The sequence below is a fragment of the Pseudophryne corroboree genome, chromosome 2, assembly GCF_028390025.1.
Source record: "Pseudophryne corroboree isolate aPseCor3 chromosome 2, aPseCor3.hap2, whole genome shotgun sequence".
NCBI lineage: Eukaryota > Metazoa > Chordata > Amphibia > Anura > Myobatrachidae > Pseudophryne > Pseudophryne corroboree.
The window spans coordinates 1,042,004,103-1,042,026,391 of NC_086445.1; the positions used below are offsets into that span (position 1 = coordinate 1,042,004,103).

Genomic DNA, 22,289 nt, shown 5'->3' on the forward strand with positions numbered 1-22,289 from the left:
CTACGAGAAAAAGATTTACCGGTAGGCCCCCACAGGTATAGTAATATAGGAATAGCACGCTGAGTGAAATACCCTGCAATAAGGCAGCCACACAGCAGCTATATGCACACACACATATAGTCACACACGTACCATGCAGAAATTATGTACCATAAACTGCACTGGACTAGCAATACAAAGTAATACTCAGTATGGCTATATGTGATAACTATAGATATAACAAACACAGTAAGCACTGGATGTATATCACAGGGTGTTTGTACCACACAACCCTGACAGTATGCACTCTTTCTGAACTAGCACAGTCCCAGTGACAGGTAGAATACTCAAGTGTCCTGTAGGAAGCACAGCACTGGCAGTCAGGTGGTTCCACAGAGGAGGATTTGCCCCAGCAAACAGCTCAGCTCAATCTGTAATGGCCACTGATCAGGAGTGAGGGAGAGATATGCAGCTCCAGGGCGGGAACATTGTAGAAATGGCGCCCTGGGGCGAGGGACCTCAAGTCCGGCCTGCATCCTCCTGCTGGCATCCCCACCGGGCGTGCGGCCAGTAAAGAATGCGGGGGGGTAATGGTACAACGTCCCCCCTGACCTGTGCCCATATAGAATCACCCTGGCAGCTAGTGGAACATCAGCCCAGTAATCTGCGTCCACGCAAGCGTGCGCTCGGCCCGCCTCATACAGCCGCGCGGGATCGCGGCGCAAAGTGCAGCACAGAAGCTCCTTACATCCCCCTTGTCAGCGGCCCCGTGATCCGGGAGACGGCGGAGTGTGACTCACGTGAGAACAGAGGAAGAAGCCGGTGCCTCCGCTGTAGTGACCCGGCAACCGCAGCGCAGGAGTATACAGCGCCGCTGGGGGTGATGGAGCTGCAGCAGAGACGACGACGATCAGTCACAGCCTGCTGCAGCCCTTTGTAAAGTCCTCTTCTGTTTCTTTAAAGTTTAAGCTAAGAATAGGCTGCTTTAGGCACCAACTACAAACTGAGCTCACTGGCATGGAGGCGGGGTTATAGAGGAGGCGGCGCTGTGCAACTTGGGAATAGTCTAAAGCTTTGAGCCTGTTGGTGCCTCGGATCAAGATCCTACTCTACACCCTGATGTTATTCCTTGTGGAGCCCTGTGTACCCCGCAGCAGAAATACCATTTATTATAGATAAAACCTGGGCATTCTGGGGCATTTACCCTGTTCTCTCCTCATCAAATTGTCTAAAGGGATCCATATTTTACTAATCAAATTGGCTGCTGCCGCAAAAAAAAAAAAAAACTATACTCTCCCAATGGATTTCTGGTGACCCTGTTTCTATTTCATTACTACACCCCAGAATCTCACATCTGTTTCACTTAGATTGGATCAACACCACATTACAAAAAGATAATGGAGAAGCATTTTCATATATGGCTCCCATATGTTCATACTCTATCCCCATTGATTAAAGAAGCTTTATGGAAATGTCCTCGACTCCGGTGCTCCTTTTTGAATTGCTTCTGGTCAGGGATATAGTCTTCCCTATTTAAGGCGGTGTTTTATTTAACCTATGTATTTTTCCTTAATGTACTACTGTTATCTTTACCTCTTCTTTTGACTGATGTAAGGTACAGATGGAACATTTTATTCTATCCTTGTCTTTGTACTGTATGCATATTCTGTTTGTTACTGATTCCTCCGGTCAATGAAAACTTTTTGAAAAAGAATCAGACCCAAAGTGACCATCTTGATCAGGACTTGGAAAATCATTCTAGATGGTTGTTTGGAAATGACTTTCTTCCAAACATGACTCTCCACGGGGCCACTCACTTCCACTCCATAGGACAGCTAGGAGGGGAAGCCCTCTCTGTGTGCTCATTGGTCAGGAATACTAGCTGGAACCTGGAACTTAGGTTGGTAGAACACATCTCATCCGGGGGGTGTCTGGACTTCCAGGTGTCTGGTTCCCCAGTCATAGTATCTTCTCTCCAGCCAGGAGCCCAGTGGTCTCTGATATCTGCAGGGACAGGGCGGCGCAGCAGAACATGTGGGTACTTGCTTGGGAGAAGATGAGGAGCAGTAGAGGAGTATTCTCCACTCACACAGTTCCCTGGTACTGGCAGCTACCAGACTGGCCGGACAGCTAAATACTGCTCTAACTGGCAGCCTCTACTAGTATGAAAGACCCATGTTCCCACAGCCATTCCCTTACCCCTGGTGCACTGCCCCATCTACTCACCACGCCAGGTATTGCCAAGCAAATCATTTATGGGTGCCATAGGTTGTGTGTGTAAGTCTCTGGAATGAAGTCCACCTGAACCCTAAACTCCCTCAGCGCTCATTAGAACCTTCCCAGAACTTGGATTTAGGATCACAACCCCAGAACATTGTACAAGACCAGTTTGAGATTCCTCTCCTTTTACAGAATGTCCCATATAAAGAAAAACCCATCACACCGGTATCAGGGGAACCCGTCTGCCCTCCCAGGATCATGCCCACCAAAACAATAAATAGAGACGGGACAAAGATGAAAGTGACTTTATTCACTTGAATAGGTGATTGCAATCATTACTGTGACGTCGAGGCAGAATATTCCCGTTTAGCACTAGTTGCTACAAATGGTTTATGTGCTTTGAATCTCAGTTGAGTGTTTTGTTGTTGTATTTCTTTAATTTGTTTCAATAAAAAAGTTATTTCTTCCTTCAAAGTTATCTGTTTAATAAAACATACCTATTTGGGTAGAAATACGTTTTGTAATTCCTCCATAAAGGAAAAGAAAATTAAATATAAATCAAGTTACAGCCGTTTGTTTTGCAAGTTAACCCTTTCACTACTAGAAATAGTTCTTGTAACATTGGTGGCAAAAGTGGGATAATACAGATATTAAGAGCTGAAGAGGATGGAAAGGGGGAAATTACAATTATAGGGTACTATCTGACAACCCACCAGTCATAATTACTGTATCCCTAAACTACATTTTACTGCAGTCTTACTCTAGTTCTCTCACTGAATCTCTACTGTTTGAGAAGCCAACTTGATGGCACGTCATTACACAAACGTTCCGTCATGTCACGATATGGGTCATGTGACCATCTGAACCCGCTATTTCTATCAGGTGTCCATTACGGGAGGACTAGTGTGACAAACTGGACACAGGGTATGCAGTGACACTGGGGTTATAGAACATACTATTGCATGTAATGATCTTCGAGCACATAAAACAGATCAGGTTTAATCTCAGATTGTCAGTGGCGTCATTAACATGAAGAGGATAACGTCTGGATATCGCAACGTTCCTGCAAGTTGTGATGCTTTCCGTAGAGACACAGATTTAGTGCTCGCAATGCAAGCAGGAGTCTAGCCGATCATTCTATCAACTTCCACCAGTTTTAGAAGGGGCTTCCGCATAAAGGACGCAATTTCTAACCCAGGCTTAGGGATCCAGCTGAAAAGCCACAAACTGCCCTTTAAGGGTCTCAATTAATTGCCGGGAGGGGGTAATTAGGGAAGTTGCCCTATAAATTTTAGGCTTGTGGCATTATTGCAGCCAGTCCTCGTGTATGTACATGAAAGGATCATAAGATGCAGGAATTCCTCCTGTAAATGAAAGCAGTACAAAGCAATTCTATTTCTCTTCAGCCGTCTATATGAGACACGTGGCCACAATATCTATCACCGGCAGCAGTAGTGTGACGAGGTCAGCAGCCAAAGGGTTAAAAGGTCGCACTGCGATACAGCGAGGGCTCTGCGCGGCCAAGATTTATGTACCACAGATTACAGCGTTAGCAGTGTAACTATGGAAGGTATATGTCCAAATAAACATCTGTCCCAAGTTGAAACAAACAAAAAATATATATATATATCAGTTTCCCAAAGAAAGGACACAAGTCCAGTCCAAAAAAAGAGCTTGAAAAGTGCAGTCAAGGTAAGCATTCCTGTGAGTTGTCCTTGGCTCTCCCCGTAGTGCAGTATTCTGGGCTCAGACCCTGACGGCTTCTTCTGCCCATTGTAATGCGCTTGGCCTTTATAGTTTGGCTCCTGATACAAGTCTGTTACTCAAGTTTAGCAGGTAAATGAGAATACATGGAAGGATGTGAAGTATCTGTGTTTCTAAGACACGAGCAAAGTCTGTGGCACAAATAAATAAATAGACGTTTCCTTGGCAGGGTGCGGGAATAGCAGCAGGATCCGAACACAATCTTGATGGGAGAAGATACCACGCCGGCTTATTGCTTGGGATGGATCCAGATCACAGTCTGCGCAGTCTGGTGCGAGGGGGGGTGGGGGGGTCAGAATCAATAATCTACACTACTGGTAAGAGAGCTGCAATAATACTTCTTGGAGGAACCAGGGATTTGGGGATTTACATTCAACATGAAACGGGTCACGTGTGACATTTTATTGCATGTTACGTGTCTACAGGGAGATGGCCGATGATAAGCTATCGGGCAAGAATCTGCTTTCAAATACAGCAACCTATAATTTGTTATTATTCACAGCTGATTGGTTTATAGGGGACGAGGACAATGTGTATTATAGAAGCCTGGTTAGTCACCACAGATGGAACAAGCACTGGCTGAGGAACCTCTCCACTAACCATAGTTGGTTCTTAGGATGTGTAGTGACCATTTCTAATTGCTGTTCTGTTGGCAGCAATTTACCCACTTTAATTTAGGTTCATTAGGAATGAAAGTTCAGGGGCAGAATTAAATAGGGGTCACAATGCTGGTGAAATAATGGTGTACAGTCTAATGAGGCACCAAAATGGTTATAAAACCAGGCAGAAGGGGTGCGACACAGCACCAGCTAAATTGCCGAAATTAAAAACTTAGATTTTTCCCTTGCTCCACAAGCGTTGGGGTACAGTGTTATTTGTCTTATCGTACTAACACGCCCATTATTTCCCCAGAATCCAGGTGGGGAGACTGCTCTGTACCTTACATGGTTAGCAGATACAGGGCACATGGACCAGTCTGCGTTAAATCAGAATGAAAGGGAGTCACCCCCCCCCTCCCCTGCTATTATGGACCGAAGATATAATAGTTTCCTAATTAAAGGATATTAGATTACGATACAGGTTTCACCTTCATCTGAAAGAACGTGTAAATAGCAGGTAGTAAGCAGTGGATATAGTCACATATGACTAATTTATTGCAGTGTACATGCTCTCCCAAAACTTTACTAGTTTTGTCTTTTTAGTTCCCTTCCTTTTCAGCCAAGTCATTATATCATCAGGCAGAGCCACTGCCCAAAGCTTCTCGCTGGATAAGTCTGATGCAAGGGGCAGAAGTACAGTTGTGTCGTATCCCAATAAAATTACATACACAACTTTTCTTGATGATATAAACACATTGCTGTAATGCACAGAAGGAAGTCAAGAAGACAAAAAAAAAGTATTTTGAAAAAGTTGCAGGCAGGCACAAAAGCCAATGGATTAAAGTGAACTCAAGGTGGAACACTCCTTGTGTCTTGTTCAGCCTAAGACAGCCTGGGAGAGGAGTCCACCAACTACATTGATGGTTTTAGCATTTAGACCTTTGGTGATCGTTCCAGCAAAAAAGACTAATACATAACTGAGTTGGGTGTACCCTACAGTGACATACCAACAAAGGATAGAGGCCAGAATGGACGTGCTTTGTGCTTTAATGTATTGATCACAGCGAGTAATCTTTTGATGGATGGGAGAGAAATTAACACATTTGACTTAATGTGGCAAATGCAGAAAAGCACGAGAACCCGGCTGGACGCTGCACGCACCCGATCAGGGAACTGCTATAAGGTCACCAGCCTCCGACCTATAAAAATGGCCTCGGGAACATACAACATGATTACATTAAAATAATGCAATAATTTACACAGCAAATAAAAATTGCTGCATTAACGAAAATAAAAATATATATTTATATATATACTCTAACCTACACTGGGTTCATTTTGTAAACCAGACAGATGAAGGGGAGAGGAGACGACTTTGCCCGCCAAGACCAAATTCAGGACGCAGTGACCTGAATCGGTTTCCGCGGAACACGGAGGAAGGTTCAGTCTGATCACATTTTCAGAGGTCACTTTGGAGGGACAGGAAGTTGGTTTCTTTTGTCTTTTTTTTTTTTGTACATTTTTTCTTGTTTTTGTTTTTTTAATTTAAAGAGTCACTAGAAAAGTCTCAACAAGTAATTCAAAGTCCGTCGTGTCTCTGGGGAGAGACGGAGTACAACAGTCCACAGTCTCACGGAGTCCGAGGGAAGAGAGACACAAAAAACGTAAAAAAGTAACACAACGAAAACTGAAGGCAGCCATTTAGACCATTGCGGCGGCTGGACCACCATGCCACGGATTAAGGTGGTCAGAATTAAAGTTGCTTAAATAAAGTCTTCGCGGAATCCACGGAAGGCTTTAGGTGAAGAACGGTTAAGCTCATCGGCGCCGTTTTTCTCTCGGTTTCCAAATCTTTGCCAATTATTTCCTCCCAGGGTTGCCCGTTTAGCTTAACACGGTCTTCCTCAGGAATTTCTGGTTCAATGGAAGCCAGGCAGCAGTATGAGGATGGGCGATTCTCCCCTCTTACGTATCATGTACAAGTCCTGGCACGAGGCTCCGGGTCCAGGACGTCGCCTGTCGGTACGGTCAATGTGTGCAATTGGTCTCGTCTTTTTCCTTTTGTCATTGGAGTCTCTTATCTGCGTCCTTGTAAAAGTACATTATTTGAGTCAGAGGTGAAATGGAGATATGTGAAAGCAATCCGGTGGGTACCACCATACGGTAAGGGTATTTGCAGAGGCTCAGTCCCTCTCTTGTAATGACCGCGTGGAGTGCCGGTTCCGCCAACAGCTCCGTACGTCAAAGAGGAAACCAGAAGAGGGTGCACAGTGGGAAGGATGGAAAAAATGAAAAAGATTTCAAAAAGTAAATTAAGGAAGTTTAAATAGCAGAAGGCTAGAAACTACTCCTACTGGACACAAACTGAAAAGGAAGCACCGCGAGAAATGGAGAGAGAGAGAGAGAGAGAGAGAGAGAGAGAGAGAGAGAGAGAGAGAGAGAGAGAGAGAGAGAGAGAGGAGGTCAGAAGAGCAAATAAAGACAGAGAAGAGAGAGAAAGAAACTGCGCACACAGCAAAACAGATGAACGAAGGTTAGGTAGGAGGACCAGGAGATCTAGCTCTGAGGCATGCTAAGCCCGCGGCCGCTGGAGTTAGAGCTGGAATCTCTCCATGGGGGCTTCTCGCTGCTGGAAGATATACTGTTGCTGCGTCAGGTCCACCTGTGGGGCGATGCTGCTATCTTCATCATCGGTGCCGAAGTAGTGCTCGAGAAGGTCAAACGCCTTCTGATAGATCTCCTGGTTCTCATGACTCTGAAGGAACTCGATTTTGTTTAGACCTAGACGTGAAAAAGACAAACAGATAAAGTCACCCGGGTTCTGGGAAGGTTCTCATTTTTTGGAGAAACGCTTAGCCTCACGTCTTACCATAGGCTTCCTCGATGAGAGCACAGTACGGATTTATGCCTGTACCGTTGCGTTTCGCCTCCTGCTCACCCAGCCTCAGGATATTCTCTAAGCCATTCAGAGCCACCTGCACGATCTTGGAGTCCATAACGGTGAGAAGGTCACAGAGAGGCTTGATGCAGCCCAGATCCACCAGGTACCTGGAATACAGAGAGGAGCAACCAACGGCCGGGTGAGGACACAGACCTGCACAAAACCGGAATATTCAACTTTGGAACATCCATCTGATTGCTGGGACTCCTGTCATACAGCACGCCTCCCTGTCTATTGGCTGTAATCCAGGGCTTGGGGGCTATGGGCGCTGCAACAAGGCCCTGCTCTCCAGTTAATCCACCAATATCGTTTTCCAAACTCTGTCTTCCATGCACCCTAACTGTCCAGGTTTTGAGGAAATCTATGGCTGAATTAAATGGACTGTGGTAATAATGGAAATGAATAATACCAGGACTGTAAAGGGTGCTTTGAGGACAGAGTTTGGGAACCTCTGAGTTAGACATTGATATGATAACTAATGAGACTTTGTATGCACCCCTAGTGTTTGAAAGAGGTGTATATCCCTTGAAGTGAAATGGATGAAACAGTAGATTTGTATGTATCAAACACCGCTCCAGGCGATAAGCTGGTGACCCGCAGCCATTAGCCCGGAGATAAACCGGTGACCCGCAGCCACTAGCCCGCATTGCAGAATGATGATTGCCCGTGTTATGTGTCAGTCCAGCTTCCACCAAGAGCCAATACACCTAGTGCTGCATTTCCTCCATTATCCTGTGATTACATTTATTATGCAAAGGAAAGAAAAACCATTATACAGAGACGCTGTGAAATGATCTAACGCCTCTCCGCAGCTGTGACTACTAATGCAATTATAACCTAATCCACGTGATGAAAGCACACCTGCACCCATAGTGAGACTCGTTACTAAGGTGCAGGCAATGAATACATTAATGGATTGTCAGACGACCTGGTGTGACCTCTACACTGGGGGCTGAGAGGAACCCTCTATCATTATCACCTAACAGACTCTTGTGCCTTTGTCAGGGCTCAGCAATGAGGGCATCTTCTTAATACAGATTGGAAAACCCTACTGTGCACTGCTGAGCCCAAATAAGGGCTGAACTGTCTGTAGGTGGAAATTATGTTATGTTCCCATTAGGTATAGATCTACCTACTTCTCTCAGAGTGGCTCTTAGCGCCCCCTAGCTGTCAGTAAAGGCTAGAACTGTCCTGAAACGGAGAACAAACTGTAGGCAGCTGCAAACCAATACAAACCCATAGCCGAATGTGTTCCCCCCGCTAGGTGACCGAAACCTTTACCCGATACACGTGTGCGTTACAAGCTGCCGTTTATTACACAAATCATTACTGAGGAATATGCAGCGCACAGAAACCGCGGACTGAGCGCGGACACATACTTGATCTGCTCAGCGGAGCCCCCGGATGTGGCGTTGGTGATGGCCCACGCTGCCTCCTTCCTGGTCCTGAACTCGGCCGTCTGCAAGATGCTGATGAGAGCTGGGAAGATCTCTGCGTCGATCACGGTCTGTGGAATCAATGAACAATACATCACCCGTAGGAAGGGCGAGCAGAGGATGCACGGGTCCCCAACGGTCGCCCGCTTTAAGCTTTAGTGATTGTTACACTAGAAATAACAAGGATATGAGGAGTCTACGGCTTAGTATAAATGCGGTGGCTGGCATGCAGCGTAATCATGTTACTGGCGTCTGGGGTGGAAATGACCACAGACTATGAATTTCCATCACAGTGTAATCCACCTGGACATATATGTAGCTCTAATAGTAACTGCTACATGTTAGTACTTTCATGGATGATGAAGATGTTATGAGCCAGCTGTATAGGTCTGTGGGGCTGATTCAGACCTGATCGGTGCTGTGCGTTTTCGCACAGCAGCGATTAGGTCTGAACTGCGCATGCACGGGTGCCACAGTGCGCCGGCGCATGCCACACAGCCGACGGTTGTCGTAGCCCTGCAATCACCTCTGCCTGATTGACAGGCAGAGGCGGTCGCTGGGTGGGAGGACTGGTGGCGATTGGCGGCCGTTTAGGGGGCGCGGGACGCGGCAGCTGCGTAACGTCACATGCAGCCGCTGCAACCCTCACAAGCGATAAGTAGCTACCTGCCTGGGCGCTGGAGCTGCGTTGGCTGGGAGCTGCTCTTCAAGTAAAAAAGCATTGCCGCTGTACGATGCTTTTGTAGTTGTGCGACGGGGCAGGGACTGACATGCGGGTCGGACTAGCCCTGTGCTGGGCGTCCCCCCGCATGTCTGTGTGACTGATCGTAGCTGTGCTACATTTAGCACATCCACGATCAGGTCTGAATTAGCCCCTTTGTGTGATCCCTACACGTGACTTCCTGAGCCCACTACACACTGCCCAGGAGAGTGTTGTTACCAGGATGGGAGGGCCGTCAAGCCTGCAGGGGCTGCATCAGAGAATGTCCCCTTCCCAGTCCTAAGCAGCCAGGATCACATGAGGCGGTCACAATGGGAGCGAGCGACGGAGGGCACCATATTGGACAAGGAGTTACAGTAGTTACCTGGATCTGGGCCCTGTTGCCAGCGGTGATGTTGGATATCGTCCAGCATGCCTCCTTCTTAATGGACTCCTTGGGGCTGCTCAGTAAGTGCAGTAAACTCTGCAGCGCTGAGCAGTTCAGAATGACCTGTGGGTTGGGGAGAGAGGTCTCTTAATACGAATCACAAGCTCCTCGTACGACAATGCACTCTCTCAGTCAATGCCATCAGCCTGCTACAACCACATCAAAACGTGCTACTGGAAACAGATAGAGAAACTAGATGCTGTTCAGATGTTTCACCACAAGAGGGCAGATTACTGCCAGTACTCAGCCTTGGGCTATTGTATGTATTGGTAATCTGAGGAAGTGTTGGGGACAGGGCTTGTTCTGCACATCAATCACCTGTGTCTGAACATCATCTCCGGTCACGATGTTGCCCACGGCTCGCAGAGCGGGTGACACCACTTTGTAGTCGGTGTGCCTGTGGACAGAGAAGCCAGCGCCGTCAGGAGGAGCCCGGGTTAGGTGGAAGCAGTCGCCGCTGTCTATCTATAACCCATATGTTTCATGCACCCAAAGAGCCGACACCGGGATCAATGCACAGTACAAACCACACACACGCCTTACTCCTTTATCTCTGACCTCATACACCCCGATTACACTATACGCGCTCTTACATCAGGAGCTCCACCAATCGCCTGCACACTCCGGCATCGATCACCGCCTGGATTTTATCATTTGGCCCATCAGATAGGTAGGAGAGGGCCCAGCAAGCATCAGCCAGGACATCGGTGTCACTAACGAACAGCAGCCAGGACAAGACGTTCAGACACGGGGAGACCTGCGGCACAGAGCACAGGAAGGTCAGGTACTGCGAGTGTCATGGGCAGAGGTCACACTAAGGTCAGGTACTGCGAGTGTCATGGGCAGAGGTCACACTAAGGTCAGGTACTGCGAGTGTCATGTGCAGAAGTCACACTAAGGTCAGGTAGTGCGAGTGTCATGTGCAGAGGTCACACTAAGGTCAGGTACTGCGAGTGTCATGGGCAGAGGTCACACTAAGGTCAGGTACTGCGAGTGTCATGGGCAGAGGTCACACTAAGGTCAGGTACTGCGAGTGTCATGTGCAGAAGTCACACTAAGGTCAGGTACTGCGAGTGTCATGTGCAGAGGTCACACTAAGGTCAGGTAGTGCGAGTGTCATGGGCAGAGGTCACACTAAGGTCAGGTACTGCGAGTGTCATGGGCAGAGGTCACACTAAGGTCAGGTACTGCGAGTGTCATGGGCAGAGGTCACACTAAGGTCAGGTACTGTGAGTGTCATGGGCAGAGGTCACACTAAGGTCAGGTACTGCGAGTGTCATGGGCAGAGGTCACACTAAGGTCAGGTACTGTGAGTGTCATGGGCAGAGGTCACACTGGGGCAGGTTCTGTGAGTGTCATGGGCAGAGGTGACACTGGGGCAGGTTCTGTGAGTGTCATGGGCAGAGGTCACACTGGGGCAGGTTCTGTGTCGGAAGTGGTCAACCAAGGAATTATCACAATAAGGATATTATGGAAAGGGAATGGTTCAGGCCTTCACATGCACAGGGGGCTGAGGATGCACAGGGGGCTGGAGGATGCACATGGGGCTGGAGGATGCACAGGGGCTGGAGGATGCACAGGGGGCTGGAGGATGCACAGGGGGCTGGAGGATGCACAGGGGGCTGGAGGATGCACATGGGGCTGGAGGATGCACATGGGGCTGGAGGATGCACAGGGGGCTGGAGGATGCACAGGGGCTGGAGGATGCACAGGGGCTGGAGGATGCACAGGGGGCTGAGGATGCACAGGGGGCTGAGGATGCACAGGGGCTGGAGGATGCACAGGGGCAGTACAGATAGAGATGTCACCGCTGTGAGACATTAGTATATCTAGCATATAAAGCTCCAGGAGCCTAAAGAACCAGAAATATAACGATAAATAATTCAGTAAACGATATGGGAAACTGGCAATCACAGCGGTGATGACAGGTGATACCCCTGTATACACACATACACTCACAGCAGTACTACCCCTGTATATACTGTATACACACACATACACTCACAGCGGTGATAATAGGTGTGATACCCCTGTATATACTGTATACACACTCACAGCGGTGATGACAAGTGTGATACCCCTGTATATACTGTACACACACATACACTCACAGCCGTGATAATAGGTGTGATACCCCTGTATATACTGTATACACACTCACAGCGGTGATGACAAGTGTGATACCCCTGTATATACTGTATACACACACATACACTCACAGCGGTGATAATAGGTGTGATACCCCTGTATATACTGTATACACACTCACAGCGGTGATGACAAGTGTGATACCCCTGTATATACTGTATACACACACATACACTCACAGCGGTGATGCTAGGTGTGATACCCCTGTATATACTGTACACACACACATACACTCACAGCGGTGATAATAGGTGTGATACCCCTGTATATACTGTATACACACTCACAGCGGTGATGACAAGTGTGATACCCCTGTATATACTGTATATACACACATACTCTCACAGCGGTGATGTTAAGTGTGATACCCCTGTATATACTATATACACATACACTCAGCAGTGATGATAGGTGCGATACCCCTGTATATACTGTACACACACATACACTCACAGCGGTGATGACAAGTGTGATACCCCTGTATATACTGTATATACACACATACTCTCACAGCGGTGATGTTAAGTGTGATACCCCTGTATATACTATATACACATACACTCAGCAGTGATGATAGGTGCGATACCCCTGTATATACTGTACACACACATACACTCACAGCTGTGATGACAAGTGTGACACCCCTGTATATACTGTATACACACATACACTCACAGCGGTGATGCTAGGTGTGATACCCCTGTATATACTGTATACACACACAGCGGTGATACCCCTGTATATACACACATACACTCACAGCGGTGATGACAGGTGTGATACCCCTGTATATACTGTATACACACACACTCACAGCGGTGATGACAGGTGTGATAGCCCTGTATATACTATATACACATACGCTCACAGCGGTGATAATAGGTGCGATACCCCTGTATATATTGTATACAAACACACTCACCTTAGCAAACTCTGGGGGAGGATTCTTTCCTCGGCACAGATTAGACAAGGCCCAGACCGCGTTCCGAGTCATCGTAAGACGGTTCTGTTTTGAGAGTAACCTGCAAATTAAAAAACACCCAAATCACTGCTGTATAATGTCACTTACATGTAACATATTCTATACACACGCAACCACTGGTAGCATGTCAGGATGAGACTGTAACAGGAAGGGAGTAAAGGGGATTAAGGGGCAACAGTTCTGTCTGGAACACAATGATGCTCTGTACTACAATACGTCCTACAGGGCGCAGGCTGAGGTGAAGGCTGGATGCAGTCGGAGACCACCGAGGGCTGATGATCCATGCGACCAGTTACTGCAAGGTTCATCCTGTGTCTGAGAACGCGGGCGTCCGTGAGGATCGTTGGAAGACATCTTTATAAACATCCAGTCGCACTTCAATAACGCCTGACTGGACATTTATAGGAGAGGCCACAGGAAAAGGCATACAACACATTAACGCCTGGAATACAGCCGCACTGGCGAAAGCTCTTCCTGCGGACATTGCGGTACCAGGGATTCTATTAACATGCACTCCTATAACACCAGTATACTGTGGCGCCCTCATACACTAGACTGGGGATCAGGCCTAGAACCTGCGATATAATGGAAGATCAGGGACACTAGGCATACAATACTCACTGTAAGAGAGGAGGCAGGATGTTACAGTCTAGCACATAGTCCCTGCACACGGTGCTGTCTCCAGCTATGTTCCCCAGGGCCCAGACTGCCTGTTAGAGGAACACACCAAATACAGAGTCATCTCCATGTAGCGCCAGGCAGTGCGCCATTATATATGGTGCCCGGTGTAGCAGAGCTATCAGGGGAGGCGACAGTGTAGTAGTGTAGGGATATAGTATAGCAGGTTCAAGTGGTGATGCAGCAACGTATCCACTGGTGTATTAGAAAAGGCATGGGAGCAGCAGAGAGGGTGCAGTGTAATGGGGAGGTGCAGGAGCAGCAGAGAGGGTGCAGTGTAATGGGGAGGTGCAGGAGCAGCAGAGAGGGCGCAGTGTAATGGGAGGTGAGGGAGCAGCAGAGAGGGTGCAGTGTAATGGGGAGGTGCAGGAGCAGCAGGGAGGGCGCAGTGTAATGGGGAGGTGCGGATGCAGCAGAGAGGGCGCAGTGTAATGGGGAGGTGCAGATGCAGCAGAGAGGGCGCAGTGTAATGGGGAGGTGAGGGAGCAGTGTAATGGGGAGGTGTGGGAGCAGCAGAGAGTGTGCAGTGTAATGGGGAGATGCGGATGCAGCTGAGAGGGCGCAGTGTAAAGGGGAGGTGCGGATGCAGCAGAGAGGGCGCAGTGTAATGGGAAGGTGCGGGAACAGCAGGGAGGGCGCAGTGTAATGGGGAGGTGTGGGAGCAGCAGAGAGGGTGCAGTGTAATGGGGAGGTGCGGAGGCAGCAGAGAGTGTGCAGTGTAATGGGGAGGTGCGGATGCAGCAGAGAGGGTGCAGTGTAATGGGGAGGTGCGGATGCAGCGGAGAGGGTGCAGTGTAATGGGGAGGTGCGGATGCAGTAGAGAGAGCACATAGTGTAATGGGGAGGTGTGGGAGCAGCAGAGAGGGCGCAGTGTAATGGGGAGGTGCGGGCGCTGCAGAGAGGGCGCAGTGTAATGGGGAGGTGCGGGAGCAGCAGAGAGGGTGCAGTGTAATGGGGAGGTGTGGGAGCAGCAGAGAGGGCGCAGTGTAATGGGGAGGTGTGGGAGCAGCAGAGAGGGCGCAGTGTAATGGGGAGGTGTGGGAGCAGCAGAGAGGGCGCAGTGTAATGGGGTGCGGATGCAGCAGAGAGGGTGCAGTGTAATGGGGAGGTGCGGATGCAGTAGAGAGGGCGCAGTGTAATGGGGAGGTGCGGATGCAGCAGAGAGGGCGAGTGTATTGGGGAGGTGTGGGAGCAGCAGAGAGGGTGCAGTGTAATGGGGAGGTGCGGATGCAGCAGAGAGGGCGCAGTGTAATGGGGAGGTGCGGATGCAGCAGAGAGGGCGCAGTGTAATGGGGAGGTGCAGATGCAGCAGAGAGGGCGCAGTGTAATGGGGAGGTGAGGGAGCAGTGTAATGGGGAGGTGTGGGAGCAGCAGTGAGGGTGTGGGAGCAGCAGAGAGGGTGCAGTGTAATGGGGAGATGCGGATGCAGCTGAGAGGGCGCAGTGTAATGGGGAGGTGCGGATGCAGCAGAGAGGGCGCAGTGTAATGGGAAGGTGCGGGAACAGCAGGGAGGGTGCAGTGTAATGGGGAGGTGTGGGAGCAGCAGAGAGGGTGCAGTGTAATGGGGAGGTGCGGAGGCAGCAGAGAGTGCAGTGTAATGGGGAGGTGCGGATGCAGCAGAGAGGGTGCAGTGTAATGGGGAGGTGCGGATGCAGCGGAGAGGGTGCAGTGTAATGGGGAGGTGCGGATGCAGTAGAGAGAGCACATAGTGTAATGGGGAGGTGTGGGAGCAGCAGAGAGGGTGCAGTGTAATGGGGAGGTGCGGAGGCAGCAGAGAGTGTGCAGTGTAATGGGGAGGTGCGGATGCAGCAGAGAGGGTGCAGTGTAATGGGGAGGTGCGGATGCAGCGGAGAGGGTGCAGTGTAATGGGGAGGTGCGGATGCAGTAGAGAGAGCACATAGTGTAATGGGGAGGTGTGGGAGCAGCAGAGAGGGCGCAGTGTAATGGGGAGGTGCGGGCGCTGCAGAGAGGGTGCAGTGTAATGGGGAGGTGCAGATGCAGCAGAGAGGGCGCAGTGTAATGGGGAGGTGAGGGAGCAGTGTAATGGGGAGGTGTGGGAGCAGCAGAGAGGGTGCAGTGTAATGGGGAGGTGCGGATGCAGCAGAGAGGGCGCAGTGTAATGGGGAGGTGCGGATGCAGCAGAGAGGGCGCAGTGTAATGGGGAGGTGCAGATGCAGCAGAGAGGGCGCAGTGTAATGGGGAGGTGAGGGAGCAGTGTAATGGGGAGGTGTGGGAGCAGCAGAGAGGGTGCAGTGTAATGGGGAGATGCGGATGCAGCTGAGAGGGCGCAGTGTAATGGGGAGGTGCAGATGCAGCAGAGAGGGCGCAGTGTAATGGGGAGGTGAGGGAGCAGTGTAATGGGGAGGTGTGGGAGCAGCAGAGAGGGTGCAGTGTAATGGGGAGGTGCGGATGCAGCAGAGAGGGCGCAGTGTAATGGGGAGGTGCGGATGCAGCAGAGAGGGCGCAGTGTAATGGGGAGGTGCAGATGCAGCAGAGAGGGCGCAGTGTAATGGGGAGGTGAGGGAGCAGTGTAATGGGGAGGTGTGGGAGCAGCAGAGAGGGTGCAGTGTAATGGGGAGGTGCGGAGGCAGCAGAGAGTGCAGTGTAATGGGGAGGTGCGGATGCAGCAGAGAGGGTGCAGTGTAATGGGGAGGTGCGGATGCAGCGGAGAGGGTGCAGTGTAATGGGGAGGTGCGGATGCAGTAGAGAGAGCACATAGTGTAATGGGGAGGTGTGGGAGCAGCAGAGAGGGTGCAGTGTAATGGGGAGGTGCGGAGGCAGCAAAGAGTGTGCAGTGTAATGGGGAGGTGCGGATGCAGCAGAGAGGGTGCAGTGTAATGGGGAGGTGCGGATGCAGCGGAGAGGGTGCAGTGTAATGGGGAGGTGCGGATGCAGTAGAGAGAGCACATAGTGTAATGGGGAGGTGTGGGAGCAGCAGAGAGGGCGCAGTGTAATGGGGAGGTGCGGGCGCTGCAGAGAGGGTGCAGTGTAATGGGGAGGTGCAGATGCAGCAGAGAGGGCGCAGTGTAATGGGGAGGTGAGGGAGCAGTGTAATGGGGAGGTGTGGGAGCAGCAGAGAGGGTGCAGTGTAATGGGGAGGTGCGGATGCAGCAGAGAGGGCGCAGTGTAATGGGGAGGTGCGGATGCAGCAGAGAGGGCGCAGTGTAATGGGGAGGTGCAGATGCAGCAGAGAGGGCGCAGTGTAATGGGGAGGTGAGGGAGCAGTGTAATGGGGAGGTGTGGGAGCAGCAGAGAGGGCGCAGTGTAATGGGGAGGTGTGGGAGCAGCAGAGAGGGCGCAGTGTAATGGGGTGCGGATGCAGCAGAGAGGGTGCAGTGTAATGGGGAGGTGCGGATGCAGTAGAGAGGGCGCAGTGTAATGGGGAGGTGCGGATGCAGCAGAGAGGGCGAGTGTATTGGGGAGGTGTGGGAGCAGCAGAGAGGGTGCAGTGTAATGGGGAAGTGCGGATGCAGCAGAGAGGGCGCAGTGTAATGGGGAGGTGCGGATGCAGCAGAGAGGGCGCAGTGTAATGGGGAGGTGCAGATGCAGCAGAGAGGGCGTAGTGTAATGGGGAGGTGAGGGAGCAGTGTAATGGGGAGGTGTGGGAGCAGCAGAGAGGGTGCAGTGTAATGGGGAGATGCGGATGCAGCTGAGAGGGCGCAGTGTAATGGGGAGGTGCGGATGCAGCAGAGAGGGCGCAGTGTAATGGGAAGGTGCGGGAACAGCAGGGAGGGTGCAGTGTAATGGGGAGGTGTGGGAGCAGCAGAGAGGGTGCAGTGTAATGGGGAGGTGCGGAGGCAGCAGAGAGTGCAGTGTAATGGGGAGGTGCGGATGCAGCAGAGAGGGTGCAGTGTAATGGGGAGGTGCGGATGCAGCGGAGAGGGTGCAGTGTAATGGGGAGGTGCGGATGCAGTAGAGAGAGCACATAGTGTAATGGGGAGGTGTGGGAGCAGCAGAGAGGGCGCAGTGTAATGGGGAGGTGTGGGAGCAGCAGAGAGGGCGCAGTTTAATGGGGAGGTGTGGGAGCAGCAGAGAGAGTGCAGTGTAATGGGGAGGTGTGGGAGCAGCAGAGAGGGTGCAGTGTAATGGGGAGGTGCGGGAGCAGCAGAGAGTGTGCAGTGTAATGGGGAGGTGCGGGAGCAGCAGAGAGGGTGCAGTGTAATGGGGAGGTGCGGGAGCAGCAGAGAGGGTGCAGTGTAATGGGGAGGTGCGGATGCAGCAGAGAGGGCGCCGTGTAATGGGGAGGTGTGGGAGCAGCAGAGAGGGTGCAGTGTAATGGGGAGGTGCGGATGCAGTAGAGACAGCACATAGTGTAATGGGGAGGTGTGGGAGCAGCAGAGGGTGTGCAGTGTAATGGGGAGGTGCGGAAGCAGCAGAGAGGGCGCAGTGTAATGGGGAGGTACAGAGCAGTAGTGAAGTGACGGGGGGAACAGAGCAGTACTGAGGTGACGGGGGGGAACAGAGCAGTAGTGAGGTGACGGGGGGGAACAGAGCAGTAGTGAGGTGACGGGGGGGAACAGAGCAGTAGTGAGGTGACGGGGGGGAACAGAGCAGTAGTGAGGTGACGGGGGGGAACAGAGCAGTAGTGAGGTGACGGGGGGGAACAGAGCAGTAGTGAGGTGACGGGGGGGAACAGAGCAGTAGTGAGGTGACGGGGGGGAACAGAGCAGTAGTGAGGTGACGGGGGGGAACAGAGCAGTAGTGAGGTGACGGGGGGAACAGAGCAGTAGTGAGGTGACGGGGGGGTACAGAGCAGTACCGAGGTGACGGGGGGAACAGAGCAGTACCGAGGTGACGGGGGGAACAGAGCAGTAGTGAGGTGACGGGGGGAACAGAGCAGTAGTGAGGTGACGGGGGGAGCGGAGCAGAGCATTAGTGAGGCGGCGGGGGGGAGCAGAAAAGTAGAGAGGTGCCATGGTGGTGCAGAGCAGTATGTAGGTGCCATGGTGGCGCAGAGCAGTAGTGAAGTGACCGGGGGTGGGAGGGGGTATGTTTGTGAATAGCAGTATTGAGGCATCGGGGTGGCGCAGAGCAGTAGTGAAGTGACCGGGGGCGGGAGGGAGTATGTGTGTGGATAGCAGTAGTGAGGCGACGGGGGGAGCAGAGCAGTAGTGAGGCAGCGGGGGGAGCCATGGTGATGCTGAGCAGTAGGGAGGTGGCATGGTGGCGCAGAGCAGTAGGGAGGTGCCATGGTGGCGCAGAGCAGTAGTGAAGCGACCAGGGACGGGAGGGGGTATGTGTGTGGATAGGAGTATTGAGGCATTGGGGTGGCGCAGAGCAGTAGTGAAGTGACCGGGGGCGGGAGGGGGTATGTGTGTGGATAGCAGTATTGAGGCATCGGGGGTGGCGCAGAGCAGTAGTGAAGTGACCGGGGGCGGGAGGGGGTATGTGTGTGGATAGCAGTATTGAGGCATCGGGGTGGCGCAGAGCAGTAGTGAAGTGACCGGGGGCGGGAGGGGGTATGTGTGTGGATAGCAGTATTGAGGCATCGGGGTGGCGCAGAGCAGTAGTGAAGTGACCGGGGGCGGGAGGGGGTATGTGTGTGGACAGCAGTATTGAGGCATCGGGGTGGAGCAGAGCAGTAGTGAAGTGACCGGGGGTGGGAGGGGGAATGTGTGTGGACAGCAGTATTGAGGCATCGGGGTGGAGCAGAGCAGTAGTGAAGTGACCGGGGGTGGGAGGGGGTATGTGTGTGGACAGCAGTATTGAGGCATCGGGGTGGAGCAGAGCAGTAGTGAAGTGACCGGGGGCGGGAGGGGGTGTGTGTGTGGATAGCAGTATTGAGGCATCGGGGTGGCGCAGAGCAGTAGTGAAGTGACCGGGGGCGGGAGGGGGTATGTGTGTGGATAGCAGTATTGAGGCATCGGGGTGGCGCAGAGCAGTAGTGAAGTGACCGGGGGCGGGAGGGGGTATGTGTGTGGATAGCAGTATTGAGGCATCGGGGTGGCGCAGAGCAGTAGTGAAGTGACCGGGGGCGGGAGGGGGTATGTGTGTGGACAGCAGTATTGAGGCATCGGGGTGGAGCAGAGCAGTAGTGAAGTGACCGGGGGTGGGAGGGGGAATGTGTGTGGACAGCAGTATTGAGGCATCGGGGTGGAGCAGAGCAGTAGTGAAGTGACCGGGGGCGGGAGGGGGTATGTGTGTGGACAGCAGTATTGAGGCATCGGGGTGGAGCAGAGCAGTAGTGAAGTGACCGGGGGCGGGAGGGGGTGTGTGTGTGGACAGCAGTATTGAGGCATCGGGGTGGAGCAGAGCAGTAGTGAAGTGACCGGGGGCGGGAGGGGGTATGTGTGTGGACAGCAGTATTGAGGCATCGGGGTGGAGCAGAGCAGTAGTGAAGTGACCGGGGGCGGGAGGGGGTGTGTGTGTGGATAGCAGTATTGAGGCATCGGGGTGGAGCAGAGCAGTAGTGAAGTGACCGGGGGCGGGAGGGGGGATGTGTGTGGATAGCAGTATTGAGGCATCGGGGTGGAGCAGAGCAGTAGTGAAGTGACCGGGGGTGGGAGGGGGAATGTGTGTGGACAGCAGTATTGAGGCATCGGGGTGGAGCAGAGCAGTAGTGAAGTGACCGGGGGTGGGAGGGGGTATGTGTGTGGACAGCAGTATTGAGGCATCGGGGTGGAGCAGAGCAGTAGTGAAGTGACCGGGGGCGGGAGGGGGTGTGTGTGTGGATAGCAGTATTGAGGCATCGGGGTGGCGCAGAGCAGTAGTGAAGTGACCGGGGGCGGGAGGGGGTATGTGTGTGGACAGCAGTATTGAGGCATCGGGGTGGCGCAGAGCAGTAGTGAAGTGACCGGGGGCGGGAGGGGGTATGTGTGTGGATAGCAGTATTGAGGCATCGGGGTGGCGCAGAGCAGTAGTGAAGTGACCGGGGGCGGGAGGGGGTATGTGTGTGGACAGCAGTATTGAGGCATCGGGGTGGAGCAGAGCAGTAGTGAAGTGACCGGGGGTGGGAGGGGGAATGTGTGTGGACAGCAGTATTGAGGCATCGGGGTGGAGCAGAGCAGTAGTGAAGTGACCGGGGGTGGGAGGGGGTATGTGTGTGGACAGCAGTGTTGAGGCATCGGGGTGGAGCAGAGCAGTAGTGAAGTGACCGGGGGCGGGAGGGGGGGTGTTTGTGGACAGCAGTATTGAGGCATCGGGGTGGAGCAGAGCAGTAGTGAAGTGACCGGGGGCGGGAGGGGGTATGTGTGTGGACAGCAGTATTGAGGCATCGGGGTGGAGCAGAGCAGTAGTGAAGTGACCGGGGGCGGGAGGGGGTGTGTGTGTGGACAGCAGTATTGAGGCATCGGGGTGGAGCAGAGCAGTAGTGAAGTGACCGGGGGCGGGAGGGGGTATGTGTGTGGACAGCAGTATTGAGGCATCGGGGTGGAGCAGAGCAGTAGTGAAGTGACCGGGGGCGGGAGGGGGGGTGTGTGTGGATAGCAGTATTGAGGCATCGGGGTGGAGCAGAGCAGTAGTGAAGTGACCGGGGGCGGGAGGGGGAATGTGTGTGGACAGCAGTATTGAGGTCATCGGGGTGGAGCAGAGCAGTAGTGAAGTGACCGGGGGCGGGAGGGGGAATGTGTGTGGATAGCAGTATTGAGGCATCGGGGTGGAGCAGAGCAGTAGTGAAGTGACCGGGGGCGGGAGGGGGTGTGTGTGTGGACAGCAGTATTGAGGCATCGGGGTGGAGCAGAGCAGTAATGAAGTGACCGGGGGCGGGAGGGGGTATGTGTGTGGACAGCAGTATTGAGGCATCGGGGTGGAGCAGAGCAGTAGTGAAGTGACCGGGGGCGGGAGGGGGGGTGTGTGTGGATAGCAGTATTGAGGCATCGGGGTGGAGCAGAGCAGTAGTGAAGTGACCGGGGGCGGGAGGGGGGGTGTGTGTGGATAGCAGTATTGAGGCATCGGGGTGGAGCAGAGCAGTAGTGAAGTGACCGGGGGCGGGAGGGGGTATGTGTGTGGACAGCAGTATTGAGGCATCGGGGTGGAGCAGAGCAGTAGTGAAGTGACCGGGGGCGGGAGGGGGTGTGTGTGTGGATAGCAGTATTGAGGCATCGGGGTGGAGCAGAGCAGTAGTGAAGTGACCGGGGGCGGGAGGGGGAATGTGTGTGGACAGCAGTATTGAGGTCATCGGGGTGGAGCAGAGCAGTAGTGAAGTGACCGGGGGCGGGAGGGGGAATGTGTGTGGATAGCAGTATTGAGGCATCGGGGTGGAGCAGAGCAGTAGTGAAGTGACCGGGGGCGGGAGGGGGAGGGGGTGTGTGTGTGGACAGCAGTATTGAGGCATCGGGGTGGAGCAGAGCAGTAGTTTAGTGACCGGGGGCGGGAGGGGGTGTGTGTGTGGATAGCAGTATTGAGGCATCGGGGTGGAGCAGAGCAGTAGTGAAGTGACCGGGGGCGGGAGGGGGA

At 52.5% G+C, this 22,289-nt stretch overlaps 1 protein-coding gene across 1 annotated transcript in view; it reads right to left on the reverse strand.

Moving 5' to 3' along the window:
• Positions 1 to 2,489: 2,489 nt before the first annotated feature.
• The window catches only part of KPNA1 (karyopherin subunit alpha 1), a 101,438-nt gene continuing 81,638 nt past the window's right edge, over positions 2,490 to 22,289 (reverse strand). Inside the window, exons 7-14 of the mRNA XM_063956832.1 lie at positions 13,839 to 13,927; positions 13,158 to 13,257; positions 10,681 to 10,844; positions 10,406 to 10,484; positions 10,025 to 10,150; positions 8,883 to 9,010; positions 7,432 to 7,610; positions 2,490 to 7,343 (exon numbers count right to left, since the gene is read on the reverse strand). Of these exons, the coding sequence (XP_063812902.1) occupies positions 7,156 to 7,343; positions 7,432 to 7,610; positions 8,883 to 9,010; positions 10,025 to 10,150; positions 10,406 to 10,484; positions 10,681 to 10,844; positions 13,158 to 13,257; positions 13,839 to 13,927 (1,053 nt within the window). The 3' untranslated portion in view covers positions 2,490 to 7,155. The remainder of the gene's footprint in view (positions 7,344 to 7,431; positions 7,611 to 8,882; positions 9,011 to 10,024; positions 10,151 to 10,405; positions 10,485 to 10,680; positions 10,845 to 13,157; positions 13,258 to 13,838; positions 13,928 to 22,289) is intronic.